Genomic DNA, 19,162 nt, shown 5'->3' with positions numbered 1-19,162 from the left:
CCACTTTTTTCCCCCCCCCTTCCTCATTGTGTTAATTCAAATTTCTAAGAGGACCGGAGCTAGACATTTTAGTGCAAATAGAAATTGCAGCGAAGCCCGTGGTGCTAGAAATAATTTCTATTGTGTACACGTTCTCGAATACAGAGATAAAGAAAGACCGAAGTAAAACGACCATGGAGACATGGCAATTGTGCTTGCGAGCCTGTAACCAGCTGAGGACTTCGCAAGTGCCTTTACGATTTTAACAACCTTTTTAACACACAACAACATAGGCGCGTGCATAAAAATGAGCAAGCCTACGACCTTGGGGAGCTACCGATTAAGTTCCTTGGCGTTTTATTCTAGATTCCTTTTTTGGTTTCTTGGAGCTCAGCGATGCGAGGCCTGACCCCTCTCTGAGGTGCCGCCCCGCCCGGGACCCCGGGCACCCAAGCACACCACGGCTGTGCAGCAGTTTGCAATGTTTAAAGAGGGGCCGGAGCTGAGGAAATTACCGCCCGGGTGTATCCTCAAAGTGAGGGGCTGCTGCAGCAGGGCAGCGGCACGCTCTCGAAGGCGGGTAGCGAAGAGACCGCCACCGCCGCCATGTCCCGGGGGTCGCGGGGCAGCCCGGCCCCCCCTTCGGGCTCCGCCAATCGAAGGGCTCCAGCTTGCCTCGCTCCTATGGGCTAGCGGCAGCGCCTGCCGGAGACGGGCTCAGCGAATGGGAGGCCGGTGGCGAGGCGCGGGCCGGCACCGCCGCCAATAGGAAGTGCGAGGGCGGGGCCGCGCTGCCGGTGGGTCTGCGCCCGCCAATGGGCGCGAGGCGGCCGAGCGGGACGGACATGGCGGCGCTGCCGGTGCTGGCGCTGCTGCTGCTGGCGGCCTGGGGCGGGCCGTGGGCCGCGGGGCAGAAGCGGAAGGAGGTGAGGCGACGCGAGGCAAGGCGCTGCTGCCAGGCCGCCCCCGCCTGCGGCCGCCGCCGCTCTGCCCGGAGCAGGCAGCGCTGCGGGGCAGGGCCGGGCCGGGCCGGGCGCGGTGGGTTCCCGCGGGCGCTGGCCTGCGCTGTGGTGGTGGAGCGCCGAGCGCCGGGGAGGCTGAGGGCGGGGTGGGGGCCGGCAGGCTGCGCCCTGGGCGGCTTGGGCACGCCCTGGGTCGACCGCAGGTCTCGCCAGCCTGAGGCTCGGCCCTCCTCGGAGGCACTGGCCAGGCTCTGAGGGGAAGCCCGCGGGCACGCCTGGGGGCCGAGCGGGGCGGTTGTCTTTTTAGAATTAAACAGTTCTAATTTTTCTTTTATTTTTGAGTGTGTTTAATTCCAGGTTCTTCTGTTCTTGTAAAAATCACTTGTAAGAGTGTTGTCTCCCTACAGTACAGGATATGGAGGGGGAGAGCGGGTGGACTGACTGGCTTTGGTTGTAATCACAAAGGTGTCACTTCCACACGGTTGTCTCCTAGGGTTTGAAAAAATCCCTCCATACGTGCTTGTGTCAGTTGCAATTCAAAGAAGAATCATTGTTTACCCTAAAGTATTTATCTGAAGAAGGGTGTTCATGAGGAGTAGAGAAGTAGTTTATGATAAATGTAACATTTTGGGGTTTGTCACTTATCTAATACTTCTTTATATAATGTTACAGAATTGTTTGGCTCATTTTTAAAGAAGAGCTTAGTGTTGAGCACTCCTGAGTTCTCCAGATATGTACTGAATCAAGTTTTTTCCAGCAATGCTGAAAATTTGATGTTGAGCTCACTTCCACAGTGCTTCTGTCTCTGGTGTTGATTCCACTTCCACCAGGTTTTGAAATCTAACACTTAGTATTGAATAAACACTGTGGAGTGATTTGGGGCAGTTTGTGTATCTGAAAGAAATGTTACAATTAGCAAGGTGAGAAAGTACTAGTGAGCTGACAGTCTTTGCCAGCAGGTGTAATACTAAGTGCTTAAAGCATGTGTATTAAAAATACATTAATAATATTAGCATGACTGTCAAAATCATCGGTGAACACCTTCAAGAATCTTAATGAAGGACCACATCACGTGGTCGGTGTTCTTACGAAATGAAGTGCAGCTGTTCTTTCTGTCAGTTCTAAAAACCTTCAAGATTGTACAGTAAGACTAGAAAAACCAACCAAAATATCAACAGTGTTTCTATGACTTTATTTTCAGATGGTGTTATCAGAAAAAGTGAACCAGCTAATGGAGTGGGCTAGTAAAAGATCTGTTATTCGAATGAATGGTGACAAATTTCGACGCCTTGTGAAGGCACCACCCAGAAATTACTCGGTGATTGTGATGTTCACTGCTCTTCAGCCTCACAGACAGTGTGTTGTGTGCAAGTATGGGCTCAATTTAGTCCTAAATTAGAACTTGAAAGTCATCATATGCTTTGTAGGATATTAAATTTAAGAATAGGATAAAACTTTCACGTATGTGGGAGGAATATACTAGGCACATTATAGTAGGATTATCTTTGAAATTAAATGTGTGGGAGTATATATGTAGTACATATGTGAGAAAACAACATAGTCCTTAATTATGTATCTCCCTCCTAAAATAATCGCTGCTTTGCAGAAACAATGTTCACACTGATAGGCTTCTGGAGAAAGAGGGTGAAAACTCAATTTTCCTGGAATGACCTGCTGAAAAATGTTTGTAGAATTACTGCTGGCCATGCAGTCTAAAACTTGCTGTTAATGAATCTGTTGATTGGCACGTATTTACAATTATAATATGCTGGATCCTTAACCATATTATGACTTTCGTGTATTAATCCGGAGGTGGCAGAGGTCTGTAAAGATGATTTTTATACCTAGTTAGTTGAAGTTAACTGGTTTCCCATCCATCCACTGACATGGAAAAGAGGGCACACCTGTACTCATTTTGGTGCTCTGTGGACTAGCAAATCATGAGCTGCTGTCTTCCATTTCAAATTTCAGTTAGAAATTACAACTGCTTGTGTTCATGGACTCAACAAAACTTGCCCTTGCATTTAAAAAAACAGTGGTGCTGAATGCTTCACTTGATTGTTAGATGAATGTCTGGCCTTAAACTTTTTCTTTTAACAGTAGAAAATTAATGTAAGGGTGTGTGGGATGCACCCATTAATGGGGTGGGTGGCTACAGTTCCCTCAGCTGTTTTATAACATGAGTTCTGGACAAACATGATACAGCATCTCACTTTGTGTGTTTTACAGGCAAGCTGATGAGGAATACCAGATTCTGGCAAATTCCTGGCGATATTCCAGTGCATTTACCAATAAGATTTTTTTCGCTATGGTAGATTTTGATGAAGGCTCAGATGTATTTCAGATGGTAATGTCTTTTTTTTTCCTTTTCTAACATTATCTTTAATTCGTGTTGTGGAGACTGAGGGTAAGAAGGTAAAGATGTATACAAAATTTAGTGTTACAATCATTAAAGAAATAATTAAACAGTTAAAAGCTGCCACTCTTAGAAGAAATGAGAAGAGCAGAGGGCAGTAGCATGTTGGCAATAATATTAACAGAACTGACAAATCTGGAATAGGCACAAGGAGCAAATTTCCTTCTCTGACTTGTTTTTTCTGAGTTTGTCTCCTATAATAACTTACAGTGTAATTCTTAATGGAATTCTTCTATGATACCTGAAGAGGCAAGATAGAAAGCACTGATGTCATTGGGAACAGCTACTGCAATTTTTAGATTACTAGAGAATGACAGCTTAGGCTTTCAGTATGGGTTAACTTAGTTCTTTTCAAGTACCCAGTTGTTTTGCTTTTCTATTAACATTATGTAACCAGATTTTTTTTTTATATGTATGAGAACATTCCATGTACATATGCTTGGAATTGTAGATCCCATTAATAGTTCATGACAGTTTTGCAAGACAACTTTTTTTTTTTTGGTAAGAGATACTCGTCTCCATTTAAAAGCTACACAATTTAGGTAATGATATTTTATTAAATGGAAGCTTTTGGAGTGAAGAAATGGAAAGGGATGTCTTTTATTACTCTTGTTATATTTTCCCATACTGTTACATTAAAAATTCGTCAAGATATGGCCTTTATAAATTATTGTATATATTCCTATTTTGCAGATTTCTCTCCCAAAAGTAGTATTTAGAGAAGAAACGATTCAAAAAACCTGAAATGCTATGGGAAAAACAGTGTTAGGAAAAGATAGAACTGCATTTTGGAAACAACTGCTTTTATTTACCTATTATTATAATAATCCTTTTAACTAGTTTGAATCTTTTGAATCAGTAGCTATAGATCTGAGTGCTAACAAAGAAGTGTCAATCACTTTAGAAAGCATGCTTAATTGTGTTAAAAAGAAAAAAAAAAAAAAAAGGCAGCTTACTCCTAAGTAACAATTTTTTCTAAGACATCCAGAACAACTAGTGACAGAGCTAAAAAAATTGTGTTCCTCAATACTAAAAGGAGAAACTAGCATGGAACACAAGTGGGAAATTGCAGCAGTATATTGATTACTTTTATGAAATACAGAAATACAAGCTACTGTATGGTGGTTTTACTTTTTTTAAGTCATTGTCAATGAAATCTATTGAATAGTTACTTTTTCTGATTGATTTAGTGACAGTGTTGCAAGAAACAAATGGAATAGGGTTATGTTACTAAATAGACCTTTCATGGTGCTGTATCTTCTATGAATTTTCTAAATACAGCTAAACATGAATTCTGCTCCAACCTTCATTAACTTTCCTGCTAAAGGGAAGCCTAAACGGGGTGACACATATGAACTTCAGGTGCGCGGCTTTGCAGCTGAACAGCTTGCTCGTTGGGTGGCTGACAGAACTGATGTCAATGTAAGTATATACAGACTTTTCCCCATCACCACCTCTGCAGCACTCCCTCACTGTGTCATTCCAGCTATGAAATACGTCTGTGTTCTGTGGCTAATGATCTGCTCTTGTCTACAGAATCTAGTTTGGGCACATCTTTACGTTTTCTTACATTCTTACATTCTAATATTTTGTATAATTCTGTATTTGATAAGATAGTAGAACTCATCTTCCTTCTCCCTCTTGTGTTCTTATGGAAGGAGAACAGTTTTTAAATTACTAGGTGGAGTAAAGGTGTATAAAACTAAGGTGATGGTAGTAGGGGAAGAAGCATTACTTCCCAAGTCAGATTTATTATGTAGAAATTTTGTGTGTGTGTTGATATTTTTTTCCACTCTAATATATTGTGGGTTTTGTTAGCAGGAATGCGGGTATAATGTATAATCCCATTGAGGGAAAATAATTTAAATATCCTCTGTTTAGATTCGTGTGATAAGGCCACCAAACTATGCTGGACCGTTGATGTTAGGACTGCTGCTGGCTGTCATTGGAGGCCTCGTATATTTGCGTGGAAGTAATCTGGATTTTCTGTATAACAAAACTGGCTGGGCATTTGCTGCTTTAGTGAGTAATTATAACTCTTGTCTGCCTGTTGTCATGAGTTTTGTACCAATTTAGGTTTTTAAAAGCTTTTGTATTTAAAGATGCTTAAACTTGGTAGAGGAAAATGAGGTGCATTTAGTTTTACTCTTTGGTAGTCTGATAATATTATTTGATCTTGGTCTTTTCAGCTCAGTTAACGCTTGATTAGATGCCTTTTATACAAATAAATGTAACACAATGCCTAGCTTAAGACTGTATTCCAAACCAGTACATTTTGGAATGAAATGAAAAGAGATTGGGTAAAACCAAAATTTAAAAAAAAAAAAATCCTTATTAAATAGTGTTTCTTCTTTCCTTTTCAGTGTTTTGTGTTAGCAATGACATCAGGTCAGATGTGGAACCACATTAGAGGTCCACCCTATGCTCACAAGAATCCCCATACAGGACAAGTGGTAAGTATTTTCTTTGTTTTCTTTTCTGCATTTCTGTTGTGTTTCTACAGAATAAGGCTGATACTAAAAGGGGCAAGTCAGAGTGCAAATTCTGTTCTTGGCAGCTTCTTTGTAAGTCAGTGAGGTTAACCTTTTCTGCAGTGAGCATGGCAGATTAGAGAGCTCTTGATTGGTTCAGAGAGGATCTGTCTTCTCTTAAAATATGTCTGTAAAATAAGGGAGTTGTTTTGTTTGAAGCAGAAGGAGTGTCAGAGCTCCAGTCAAGATTTAGATTTTCTTCCAATTGGCTTTATCCTTTTCTTGGCTCAAGTAAAAGAAGAAACTCTGTTTGCAAACTTGTGCTTTACTACTGAGAAATCACAAAATACTGATCTTAATCCGAAGTGAGGTGCTCTGTTGTGTAATTGCTGTGTCATAACTTCAACCATTACTTAGAATTCCCTTTTTGATAGGACGGTCATTCTGGCAGTCTTTTGTTCCATTATTCATTAATTCTGTAAGAATGGTGGCATTAGTTCTGTGATGTTCTAAGAGTAAGGACAAATGTTGCTTAGGGGCTTTTTAGGTGTATTGCTTTCTGTGCTCAGTAATAAGCTTTTAAGAGATAGGATAAAAAATGCAATTCTTAATTGAGGCAATCCCAAGCACAGATAGAGACTGCATGAGGAGTGGATTGAGAGCAGCCTTGCAGGGAAGGACTTGGGGGTATTAGTGGATGGAAAACTGACTGTGAGGCAGCAATGTGCACTCACAGCCCAGAAAGCCAACCGTGTCCTGGGCTGCATCAAGAGAAGTGTGGCCAGCAGGTCGAGGGAGGGGATTCTTTCAACCCAAACCATTCTATGATCAGATGAGAAATATTAAGATTAATTTATTGTCTAGCAGCATGCTCAGTTTCTTGTTAGAAACTTCTCAAAGTGCAATAAAGCATTAGACTGCAGTCAGATGGATGGTACTTTGTTGGAAATGGGATATACTGGTTCCAAAGTGTTACCTTGGAGTTTATTTTTATTGTGTTAATAATACCTAGAGAGTTCAACATCTTTTTGTGTGGGGAAACTTTGATTATTCTAGTAATCACAGAAAGCTAAGAAGGTACTAAAATAATGCTCTAAGGTAAAGAGGATAGCATATAGAGTAACCAAAACTATTTGTTAACAAGTTACTTGGATGGAGGAGGTTCCTCCTTGCTTCGGAACCTAAGGTAAGCATTTCTGTCATCCTTCTTGCTGGTCTCCTTCCTGTTGTTCCCCATCTCTCCAGAATGTAAAAGTAAACAAATTGATACATTTTGAAGGAAGCATAACGACAGTGCTTTTTTGCCTAGGTTCTGAAGGTAGATTAATTTAAATTACTGGATCTCTTCCATTTCTCTGACTTCCTATGCCTCTTTTAACCATTCTTATTTGTTTTCATGTTTTCTTTTCAGCATTTATTTACCTGTGACATTTGCTTTCCTGTCTTATACATATATTGTATCTCCAGTGATGAAGAGACATGATAGTTATAAATTGCGAACAGCAAAATAAAGGTGTTTATGTTGAGTCTTACACGCTAAGCAGCCATTGCTGAGCCTGGCAATTTCATGTTTAACTGGTCTTTTTAGCTCATATACCCATCTAATGACTTCCATACAAAACCATCTTTCTTCACGATTCTTGAGGTAAATTAATGTCTAGTGACCTTAAGACTTAGGAAATACCATTCTTGGGAAAAATCAGTTTTAACATCACTTGAAATATACTGCTCTGTACGTGATATAGAATGGGATACACTGTAGAAGTAGCCAGAATGTATTGAGAGCATTGCATCTCTTCACATGCTCTTCACATATTGGCTTTTCTCATGTATTTTACTCAGAAGGGAATTAATTTGGTAAAATGTCCTTTCATGCCTGGTTAGGTGGGTCAGGCCCCCTGTATTCTTCCATAAAAAGTGGATCTACTTATCCAACTTGTTTTTTTTTTACTTAGATATAACATCACAACCATAGTGGTGTATAGCTTCCCATAAGGGAGTAAAAAATGGCATTCTTTTACAAATTCCAAATCTTCTGTTAACCCAGTTGGTTAGTAAACTATTAATGTAAATAAAACAGCCAGCTTACTGAGTGGAAGTTCTCATATTTTAAATATTTCCTTGAAAATGCTTCCTTTTGTTTCTTCTGTTTGCATCATTCCTAAGCCTTTTTGAGATTGAAGAATAAAGCTTCAGTGATACTGGTAGTGATGTTCCTTTTCCTGGTATGCCATAGGAAAGGTTTCACATGCTTGGTTCTGGAGCCAGATGAGTAGGGTTCACATGCAGGTTGAAGAGACTGTCCCTAAACTGAGGAGCAGTGTGCGTAACCTAAATCTAAGTCAGGGAACAGATCAGACTTGGATCACAGTGGGTGCAGAAGGGCATAATTATGGTATTCGGCCCTGCTGAACAGGGGATCCGGACCATGAAGGTTGTAGCTGCACTTGCACTTACTATAATCTGGCTGGTACTTTGAGCTGATTGCACATGTTAATAGAAGAAGGATTTTTGATGCTGACACAGCTCTCATGAACAATCAGTGGTCAACAGACAAAATTGTTTGTGCTCCAACTTCTGTCTCCTGAAAGAGAGTGCAAAACCCAGTTCCAAGTTCTGTAGCTGTTGTTAATCATGTCAAAGTTGACTCCAGTCTCTTCTAAATTCAATTACTCTTTGTCTCTTACAGAACTATATCCATGGAAGCAGCCAAGCCCAGTTTGTGGCAGAAACACACATTGTTCTTCTGTTTAGTATCCTTCCTACTGAGAAGCATGTGGTTGGTGATGATTTTTCTGTTAGCTTATGCTGCTGCCTTTTCTATGGGAGTACTTTGTCAAGGCTTGTAACTGTCAACTAATACTGATGCAGAAGCTTGTAGAGCCCTTCTGTGTTGACAATTACATTTTTCCTATGCCAGTGACCTTTAAGTCAAATAGAAAAATGTTTACTGCTTTCTTGTCACCTTCTTCCTTGCTTAATGACTGAACTGAATACAGTGTTAAAGATGTGGATCTTTGTGGAATTGTAAGATTCTTCAGGATAGCCCCTGTTCCTCTGTGCGTGTCTCTTTTCAATCTCACTTACTTAGTTCTTGCTTTGGTGTTGGATTCTTTCCTCTGTTACCAATCTTTGTTCTTTTATTTCTTTGCTTACCGTCTTTATTTTTAATCTTAGCACTTGTTCATGCTAATGATTCAGGATTTTTCCATGCCAGCATTATGCCGTCAAGAAAGGCAAGCCGAAATGTGCAGGTTAAGAGCTTTTGCCTTTCTCATTTGTATAAAAATGCTTCTTTGGAGTCATAAGAATGCTCTAAAATTCAATGTTCTTTTCTTCTGTTCCCACATGTATGTTTTTGATCCATCATCTGTAACTTTAGTCATGTCTGACTCAAGCTTTTCTTCCTTGTCTCATCACTTGTGTCAGCCTGTGTATTTTATCTTTTATTCAGAATTTTTAATTTCATTTAATATTGTATTTTTTCTTGCAGATTCACCATCCCAGATTGTTTACATTTTTTAGTACACAAGCATACAGAATAGCAGACTTACTACAGGCACATAATTTCAAAACTTCATTCAAGTACCTGTCCTCTTCACTGCTTGGCAATGATTAACAAGCCTCTTCTGTTGCAACATCTGTTCTTTAACAGAGTGACTTCTGCTAATGTATCCCTTTTCCTTCTTGCTTTATCTATTCAAAGTCCTAATTTCAGCAAGTGATTAATTATTTTTTGTAATAAAATAGTATAAAGTAAGCAATTGATGTTTAAATATGCAGGTGTTAAAAGAAATTTACTCTCTTGCTGTGTATTCATTACCAAAAATTTTTTTAACTTAAAGTTATATCATTTGGAGGGAGACTTCTGATCTTTTTCTAATTACTACTGTCCTTCTGATGCACTCAGTCATATTCAACCTAGAAACTTTTTGCTGATGTTTATTTGTGTTACTGCTATCCATCACATTATGGACTCAATCTAGCAGTCGCTGGAGACATTTAAAATGGTAGAAATTGGCAAGGTTCCTGTACATTAAAGTCACTTTTCTCTTGTGCTGAAGTAGACCGCATCTGAAATGGAAAAATTTCTTAACGGTCCCATTACAATCAATGAAAAGTATTGCTTGTTTCAGGGGGAGGATTGGGACTGAACATCTATAGTGAAATGGGATGAAATCTTAGGGAATTCTGTCTTTTGTTCTGCTGGATCCACTGTTTTCCTTTGCTAGGATTCATTCTTTGCAAATGTCAGGCCTTTCAAGTTGTCTGTGCTTCCTTAATTTTATAAGCTTTAATTTTTTTTAGTTGAAGAATTAGAAAAAACTAAAATATTGCTACTCAAAAGATATCCTGTTAGATTAAATATTGGATGCATTTTATTCATTCCATTAGCTAAGTAAAATGCAGAAGTTTAATTCCTTTTGGGATTTTCCAGTGGAGTAGAGCAGTAGTAGGAGTGGACTGATCTCTCTGGGAAGGAATGCTGTTTCATTAGAAGCTGAGGTAATAAACGCATGGTTTTAATTTTGTGTCAAGACCTACTATACCTTCCAGTTTATATTTTAAACTTTGTATTTATTTTTCTCTTAGAAGTTGATGTTATGAATGCCTTTCAGTTGCTTTTTTTTCCCCCTGATAGTTGCTGGTTTGGCTGGGAAGTCTTTAGTTTTTCCAGTGAATTTTAAAATTCCTCAGGTGTGGTGCAGGATCTGAATTTACAAGATTATGAATGAGAGTATATCATATTGAGTCTGTTGTATTTTGTTGATTTAGCCTTAAGCAGCGTTCGTAGATGGTGGTGTTACTTTAGGAATGGTACTCCTCCATGAAGCTGCTACTTCTGACATGGATGTGGGAAAAAGAAAAAGTAAGTACTAATACTTTTCTCTCTTAAGAGAAGACGTATTCAGTAAAGATTTTTGATACACTATTTAATAGAAATGCTTTTGTGCTGTGTCTTTTGTATACTTCCCACCTATAAGCAGAAGTGAATTGTTTGGTTTTCTGGCAGCATTTGGAGTTGTTTAGCAAACCGCAACATAAACTCAAAGCCCTTTTGGGAGATGGTGCGATATAAAGATGCTTTGCAGCATTTTGCTAGTAAGGGAGAGAAGGGACTTGCTTTCTCTTAAAGCAGTGGTATAAAATTGATTTACAGTAGGAATTTGAAAGAAAATTGGTGTTAATTTAGTTCTTCTCAGTGACTCCAATAGAAGGCTCCTGTGACCAAATCTGTAAATATTAGAGTGCTTTTGAAAATCCTAGTCACTGTGGTGTCACAGCTAGAATCTTATTGTGCATCTCTTGCAGTTATGTGTATTGCTGGTATTGGTTTGGTGGTGTTGTTCTTCAGCTGGTTGCTGTCTGTCTTCAGATCTAAATACCATGGCTACCCATACAGGTACGTCTTGTTTGCTTCTTCAGTCACGGTTTTCCTGTGCATTGTGATACAGCTTCACCACCATAGACTTTTTTGAAGGAAGTGGATAAACACAGATGAGGACTTAAAGATCAAGCATGATAGTAGAAGTTGTGGTGTTTTGGTTTTTTTTTTAAATTTGGACTGTATGCTTATGAATGAATCTGTTCTGCTGACTGGTATTCCTTGTCTGGTAATATTAATATAAACCAGAATGGAGAAATAGGCAAAGGCCTATTTTCTGAAATCTAATTTGGTGGGAAATACTCTTTTAAAAATACTTCACTTGCTTCTGAAAGAGTGGCAATATCGGTTGATACAATGACCAGAAATAACAGTATTTGGTGGATATCATTATTTATCAGTCTGGCCAAAGGAAGGATTGTGGTACTCTCCTTTTCATGCCATTACTTATTAAAAAAATATTTCTGTTTTCATAGTGATATCTCAGCCAATTTATACTGAAAACAAGTGTCTTTTTTTCCTACTTTTCCTCCATATCCGTATGTCTTGATTATTAATCCTTATTTGTGAGATCAAGGAGGATGGCTGATGCTTTAAAAGCTGCATGCCTCTTGAGATTGCTTCTGTAAAAGAGTCTAACACTATTAATTGACTGCTTTGTATATATATATATGATAGGTATAGATATCTTGTGTGGCTTTACTAGGTTTTATGCATTTTGAAGGAATAAATACATGTTGAGGGTTCAGGTTCTAACCATCTCAGCTTCTGCAAGGAGTTTAATTTGTCTGGAAGGCTAATACCATGGGCAAATATTATCCCCTTTCTATAAGAAGTAATTTCTTATTTAAAAATATCTAAATAATAAAACTTGTTCTTTCCTAAAGACTTTTCTCAAGACCATGACGGAACTGAACTTATTCCCTGTTTAATAACTGGTCAGCTTTTATTCTGGTCTATGCAATGATCTTACATACTTTTGCTAACTTTGTTGTAGGTAAGATGTGGTGGTCTTGGCTTTTGCGTTACTAGAAGACTGACTTTTAAGCAACTTCTCTACAGCTGCTTATGTTGTAGTTAAATCAGGCCCAGTTTCTCATTCTGATTTTCTCAGCATATATGAAAGCTAAGTAGAATGTTGCACACCTTTTGTTTCTTATAAAATTAATAAAAATGTTTGTTATTTTGTTCTTGCAGTTTCCTAATGAGTTAAAGGATTCCAGAATCTGTAACATCAGAAGGGTGGCGACTCCGAAATTACATGTAATGGAATGGAAGAGCTAAATATGTATGGTTCGTGCTACCTCTCTTTACACTGAATGAGATAGTTAAACACTGAACCAAAGACAACATGTAGTGCCTTAAATATAACAAGCAATTTGCTCTGAAGTATCCAGAGTATTAAGATGCAATCTCTTTTTCATAAGCTTTACATCTTCTTAAACAACTCTACTTCTAGTGAAATTCAGAACTTAATGCTTGCATAGACTAACTAGAAACAGTACTTCAAATGCAATTGGATGTTTTCCATGTTTCTTTTTCCCTCAAATATTTATCACTTTATTTCCTGTTTGTGCATAGCAGGTGGCAATAGCTTCTCTGTCATGTCTTTTCATGGTTGAGGAAAACATCTTTATGTACCTAGAAATCTTTTCCATTAATCTGTGCACAACCCTTGGAGTGTACTCCAAATTCCAGTTCGGAATGTGCACATCCTAGAGCTGTATCTCATTTTGGAGAAGAGTACTTAACTGCTGGATGATGTAAGAGGTTGTTTCACAGATGAAGGGAGAATTTTCAGTAGGTAGAACTGAGTTAATTCAATTATTCATTAAAAACTTTCTTTGCCAAATGCTGAAACTGCCACAGTTGTAAGCATTGGCTCAGAGCCAAAAAAAATACTCTTAAACTGACCAATGCTCACACTCTTAAAAATACAAACCAGAACTACAAAGGTAACTAGCTATCTGCAGCATGAATTAAAAGTTTGTAACTGGCTGACTGGCTTTCAAGTTATTGCTCAGAGCCCTGACAAACCAACAGATATCAGATTAGTTCTTGCATTTTCCATTGATTTTCTTCCAAGTTTTTATCCTTGGGGGAGGATATGGGAAAGGGCAGAGATATCTAATCCCAGGATAAATATTGTTACCCCAGGAAAGATTTCTTAGCCTTACAATTGAATGCATGTGCTTTTTGCTCTCTCCTTTTGTTCTCTCATCTCAAAGATACTTTGCCTTAAGGATTCTTGAGTGGAAGACGTTGTGCCTCAGCCCAAACTGTTGTGTAGTTCAACACCTGTACTACAGGAAATCTTTTCAGCCTGATTCAGTAATACTTCCTTCTGTAGACTGTGGTGGCCTTGGAGGTTACTAGTCAGGGGAAAATAGGATGAGACTTTTGTCTTCTGCTTCTGCCTCTCCCCTGTCTCAGGGGGTTACAGAATTTGGACGTTTTAGATTGAATCTTGGAAAGGACTGTGTCATTCAAAGTAGAATGTTATTCTTCTGCAATTTTGCTAAATTAACACTCATCTCAAGTGCCTTAACTTCACTAATTTAGTTGTTTGATGTTTCAACTTGTTGAGCTGCATTTTTCTATGCCATACAGAATGACAAGCCTTAGTGTGCCTGACTGGATTTTGGACAAGTTTCAATAAAATTTTTTAGTCTAATCCATGCTCCTGTGTCTTTTGAACTTTAACATAAAACAAAACAGACAAACCCCTCTTCTTCCACTATTGCTTCAATATGTTAATAAAAATGTCTGTATACAGTAAATAACCTGAGTATGGCTGAGTAGACTGGATTAATAGCATGTATGTGTTTATGCAGGAAATTACAGACCAAAATGTCAACACTAGAGATATTCTCATGTAGCCAACTAATAGCATAAAAATTGCATTGTTTTTACTTGTCTTTGACAGCTGTTCTGAGGTGAAAGTCTTGGCTTCCTGGAGTCCTAGGCAGATCAACTAACAGTGTTTTTTCAGGAGGAATCTAGTTAGCACTGTAGTTTTGCCTGGAATGATTCTGGACTGCTGTGCCTGTTGCTGATTTTCCTGCGCTGTTGTACAGTGCTTCCAATAAACTTGTTAGGTTGGTTGTACTTCAGTCATTAGCAGTGTAGGTGAATGTGGTTTATAATCTTACTCTAAAGAAGTAATGTTTTTTTCTTAAACTTTCAGACTTGTTTCTAATTTTTCTGACATTGTGCATACTTTATTCTATCCCTCTAAAAAGGATCTAGTCCTTTATTGACCAGCTTTACAAAGTTGCACACCATGCTGGTGGATGGTGGAGGCATGTTGGCCTTTCACTTAAGGAGGTGTAGGTGTTGAGAGTTTTGGATTTTCCTCTTTTCCATGATGACATGAAGTGAAAATAATGCTTACTTTTTCCAACAGTTTTTCTGCTCTTTAGACTGAAACTGAAGTGCATGGAGGAGGGAACAAGTGTGATAGTGGAGCAAAAGAAGATTGAGTGCTTGCAAGTACCTGTAGCAGATTGAGAGATGATGCAATTCTAGAAAGATTTGACTTGTGCAACATTTGAAAGGTAATGGCCATCTATAATTGGTACCCAAAGTGATTCTTTGGGACCATTGGCACGTGCATCTCACTAACTAGTTAGTATAATACAGTTCTGGACCAATAGAACAAAGGTGGAAGAGGCAATGCATTTGAGAACTGGTATGCTCAAATTTGGAGTTTGATGAGGCCATCTCCTTTAGAAAGTGAGTCATTGAACAGCTTGGAAGTACCCTAAAAGCTCACCTTTAGAGAACACTTACTATAATAAAGGGAGGAAATGGTATATTCTATAGCTGAAAGTGGACTGTGTAGTTTTGTTAATGTGGCTGGCCTCAAAGATTGCTGCTTTTCCTTTTTTGAGAAGGGGCTGTGGTGTATTTTAAAAATATTTTGGAATAATAGCTAGAAATAATTTGGGGAGCTCTCTGATGAGCTAAGCCCAAGGCAAGATAGTAAATCTAATTGGATTAATCTAGGTAATGCTTTGTGTTGTCTACAATTTACTGGAAGCTCCTGTCTTCAAACCATTCTGGTGTTCAGCACAGAACGTGCTTCTTAATGATGGTGTGTAGTAGTCATTCCTGCAGTTTAGCCTTGAACAGAGATGCTTCATAAATACATGCCCTTCAGGGCCAGAGCTGCTTAGTCCTCCAACAGGACAGAAAATGTGTGCAGCTCTGCATCTGCTGTGTATGGCCTGGTGCTTGTGCAAATAACCTCAGAGTCCCATCTGTGTGGCTGAGTGCACATAGGCAATCATGTGATTAAGATACCATCCCGTCTGAATGTGTAAGAACAAGTTAAACCTTTTGGCAGGCTGTGGGATAGCCATCAGTGTCTGGGGAATACGATGAGATGATGGCTGCCCAGAGGCTTTAGGAGAAAAATGTAGATGCTTTTATGGTTACACCTATTGGACATATCACTAAATACAGCAAGGCTCATTCTGAGCCTCGTTCAAGAAGTATAAAAGTAAGTGTAACAGTGACTTTTTTTTATATTCCTAGTCTATATTTCTGAAAAATCAAAGTAGAATTTTAAAAGTATTGAAAGTCCATGGCTTAATTTTCTAAACATTTGGAACATCAGAAGAAAATCAGATGCCTGAATTGCTTAAGGTTGTTTGGATATGCTGCCCGTGACACCAGATTATGCTAGATTGTGGCATCTTGTAGCCAGACTTTGTCAGGAGATAATAATGGTCTGTAGTGTTCCTTTATGGTTTATTAGCAATGGTTTCTGATAGCGTGTTCTAAAAATTAACCAGTCTATAACAAAATCACTCATGCTAAAATCAGGTATTTTAAGAAGTTAAAATTTCAAAGTGTTTTTCATCTGCTATGAGAAATTAATTCTCATAAAGGATTTGGAAAAGTACTGGTCCTTTTTTTCTGTGTTGGACCATGATGTTTCCTGCTTTCTCATGCTGAAAAGGTTTAATTATCAAATACAAACCACTATTCAACTTATTCCACACCATCACTTTGAACTTTATTAAGGGGAATAGAATAACAGCAAAACAAAGAACAAACCCAGGCTCTTGAGTAAGCAGTCATCTGTTTTCAGTTTTTATCATGCTTTTTGTCTGACGAATAGAGGAGTTTTGTTGCACATAATCTATTGCATTTAAAAGCTCAGATCTTGACCGCTCCTGTAAAATGAATTTAAGCATAGTGTTTTATTGTTCTGGATTAATTGTGCTACTTTTATCACAGATAATAATCTGAAAAAGATATATATGTAGTTTGTATTTCTAGGTCAGGAGCACATAAAGTTATTAAAATATTCTCTTGTCAATTGATAACTATACATGTCTTAGCCATTTTTCTTAAGTAGGCTAATATCTACTTAAGAAAACTAATTACTATCATTATGAAAAAAAAAATCGGTGTGATGAGACTGTACAGTGGCCCTTGGTTTGTCCTGCAAACTAAGCTCTGAATCCTCATTCTTCCAGGTATATTGGAGCAGCCAGCAGTCTTATTAGTAGAGCGCTGGGGGCAGGGGTCCTGTGTGCTGGGGAGACTTAACTTGTAGGTATGTTAGATGTGCAAAATGTTTCTTTACAGGTGCATGTAATAGCTGTCCATGCGCAGATTTCAGTGTGCTTCTGCAATCTGTTTTTCACAACCTCATGACAGTGTCAGATTTTGTCTTCTGGAGTAATTGCTGGGAGACGGAAACATTTCCATTCTTAATCTTGACCTGTTCTCACAACAGGATTTCTTTTTCACATGCAACGTATATGTAAATTTATGAATTGGAAGCAGCTAAATTTGGGGTTTTTTTAAACTTCTTTAAAATACCTTCTTCCATATCCCAAGGAAATAGCGAAAGAAAAAGTATAGAGTAATAGCAATAAATATATCCATGTAGTTATTCTAAATTGGTAGGGTATTAGTACATAAAGCAGACTAAATCCCTTGAAGAGAAAAAGAAATGTTTTGTGTTCTTATTTTAATCACACAGTTGAAATACTAATGCAAAGCTAAGAATAGATGAAGCTTCCAGTTTAATGCATCTCTCTAACAAAAAAATAGAATGTCTTTTTTACAATCTTTTTACAAAATTTGATGCAGTCAGTTAACACTGATTTATTTTTTTCCTTCTAAAACTTAGCTAGAAGGCAGGTGATGCTTTGGTCTTTTAAAACTGTAGCACTGACCATGAAATAGCATTTGTTAACAAAGGTGTTATTAAATCTGCTGTTTGGTATTACTAAAATTCAGCAAATACAGGATGCAGTTCTTGGTTAAAATGTAAAATTCTAAAGCAAATTCTGTTTAGACCAGTTTGTAGAATTTCCCTGGGATGTGTAAGCTTGTATATGTTAAAGTGCAAAAATGCTATTTATTTTGTTATCATTGCCTTTTGAAATGAAATAGATATTAAGAAGTAGTTATACTTAAGATGACAAGGCTTTCATGATTTTTTTCTTGTATGTTTCACATTGCTTTATTAAACCATTGTGAGTTGGTACTTTTTTTAGCTTCTGCAGAAAAATGTATTAGTTTTCAAAACTGGTTGTCTTTATAATAAGTGAATAATACTTGTCACCTGTTTCAGATTCTGTGACTGTGTGGTAGTGGACTTGGTGGTCTGTTCTGTTTTGGTGATGTGGGGAGATGAAGTTTACATGAAAAGCCCAGCCTGTGGAGTTTGGTAGCCTTCTCACAAAAGCATGTCACTTCTTTCCCTCTGAATAGGCATGTATTCCATTCCTCTTCTTTTCAGATTTTTAACATCTGACAGGAATGTAGAAGCTGCTAGTACAAGCAGGGAAAATGATCTTGACATACTCATGTGAGGCTGCCAACGATGCATTTCCTTAACTAATTGTCTGTTTTTAAAAAAAAAAAAAAAAGTTCTAGCAAAGCTGGGCTTAAGTGAAGCTCCAGCCATCAGTGTAACTTGGGTGCTGTTCAACAAGTTCAACCTTGATAATTCTCGGTATAGTTTACATAATTCATATCTTGCTGTCTTTTTACTCTGTACTTGGGAAACTGTCTCCTCCAAAGCTTGCTTCTGTGCTCGTGGCCTGGTCTGCTTTGTGTTGAGCGGCTGATCCCCACAGAGGATTGGGGTCGTTCTGGTGCTGCCGTTAGAGTCTGGCCGGCATGGCAGCGTTGCTCTTCCTGTGGCGGATTTACTGAAGCACCCCGATGTTGTAGAAGGCAGGGCGCAGCCCGCCCCAAGCCGCCGCCCTGGGAACTGGAGGTGGGTGGCTGGGGAGGGGCTGGGGGTGACGACGCCGCCGGCTGCCGGCCTGCACGGGCCGGGCGCGCGCGTGGCTCCCGCCACAGGGGCCGAGGCCGTGGGGGCAGCCGTTGGCTGGAGCCCCCTGCTGGGCAGAGCCCTCAGTGCACGTTGTTTTGAAATGATGTCACGCGACATGGTGCGTGACGCCAGGCCCGTGCCGGTGATGTAACCCTCCCTCCAGCCAATCAGAGCGGGGAAGGTTGGGACGGTGACGTGAACGACCCTAGCAACAGGCCTCGTCGCAGCCGCCCAATTAGAAAATAGCTGGGGGCGGCAAGGAGCCAATGGGAGTCGGCGAAGGAGGAAGGCGGCAGGAGGCAGGTCTCCCTCAGCCTCCCTCCGATAAGATGGCGGCGGAGCTGGCGATGGTGGCAATAGCGGCTTTGTCTCCTTTTAGCGCCTGAGCCCGGTTCCGGCCCGGCCGGCCGCACCGAGCAGCGGCGGCGGAGACATGACCGCAGAGCCCGTCAGGTACGGCCCGGAGCCCGCCCCCGCCGGGCGGCGGGGGGAGCGGCGGCCGCTGCTGGCGGGCGGCCTCCGCGGCTGCACCGCTTGGCCCGGCCCGCGGCCCCACGGCGGGGGTGGGGCGGGGACGGGGACGGGCCCGGGGCGGCGGGCGCTGGCGGGCGGGAGGCGGGATGGCGGCGGGAGGCCAGG

General features: G+C 39.8%; 2 protein-coding genes across 10 annotated transcripts in view; both read left to right on the top strand.

The window, feature by feature from the left end:
* Window positions 1–764: 764 nt before the first annotated feature.
* MAGT1 (magnesium transporter 1) lies at window positions 765–13,888 on the top strand. 8 transcript variants are annotated; one of them, XM_074882522.1, is made up of 10 exons: window positions 765–905; window positions 2,143–2,312; window positions 3,171–3,288; window positions 4,639–4,779; window positions 5,239–5,379; window positions 5,721–5,810; window positions 8,518–8,581; window positions 10,624–10,698; window positions 11,142–11,232; window positions 12,412–13,888. In XM_074882522.1, the coding sequence occupies exons 1-10, from the start codon at window positions 795–797 to the stop codon at window positions 12,425–12,427; spliced, it is 1,017 nt and encodes a 338-aa protein (XP_074738623.1). In that variant the 5' UTR covers window positions 765–794; the 3' UTR covers window positions 12,428–13,888. The 8 variants fall into 8 exon arrangements, 1 of the variants encoding a protein (XP_074738623.1); XR_012630691.1 differs by lacking the exon at window positions 12,412–13,888 and adding an exon at window positions 10,267–10,334 and having other exon boundaries at window positions 789–905; window positions 8,518–8,607; window positions 10,605–10,698; window positions 11,142–11,220; XR_012630689.1 differs by lacking the exon at window positions 12,412–13,888 and adding an exon at window positions 10,224–10,334 and having other exon boundaries at window positions 789–905; window positions 8,518–8,607; window positions 10,605–10,698; window positions 11,142–11,220.
* Window positions 12,421–19,162, top strand: part of ATRX (ATRX chromatin remodeler) — a 94,830-nt gene continuing 88,088 nt past the window's right edge. The window contains exon 1 of one of the 2 annotated variants that reach the window (XM_074882519.1): window positions 12,421–12,507. Coding sequence is in view for 1 of the 2 variants with exons in the window: in XM_074882516.1 (XP_074738617.1) it covers window positions 18,957–18,976 (20 nt within the window). In the remaining variant the exon portion in view is untranslated. Of the gene's footprint in view, window positions 12,508–18,743; window positions 18,977–19,162 lie in introns of those variants that run through there. The other variant, XM_074882516.1, reaches the window with a different exon arrangement.

The sequence above is a fragment of the Strix uralensis genome, chromosome 13 (genome assembly GCF_047716275.1).
Source record: "Strix uralensis isolate ZFMK-TIS-50842 chromosome 13, bStrUra1, whole genome shotgun sequence".
Lineage (NCBI taxonomy): Eukaryota > Metazoa > Chordata > Aves > Strigiformes > Strigidae > Strix > Strix uralensis.
The sequence above is the reverse complement of the archived record's forward strand: the minus strand, read 5'-3'. Positions and strand labels throughout refer to the sequence as shown.

Excerpts from the sequence above, each read along its gene's own strand:
- MAGT1 (XM_074882522.1), top strand. The coding sequence starts at position 795 with ATGGGCGCGAGGCGGCCGAGCGGGACGGACATGGCGGCGCTGCCGGTG. Across the intron at positions 2,313-3,170 it reads AGACAGTGTGTTGTGTGCAA|GCAAGCTGATGAGGAATACC; the intron begins GTATGGGCTCAA and ends TGTGTTTTACAG. Across the intron at positions 3,289-4,638 it reads GCTCAGATGTATTTCAGATG|CTAAACATGAATTCTGCTCC; the intron begins GTAATGTCTTTT and ends TTCTAAATACAG.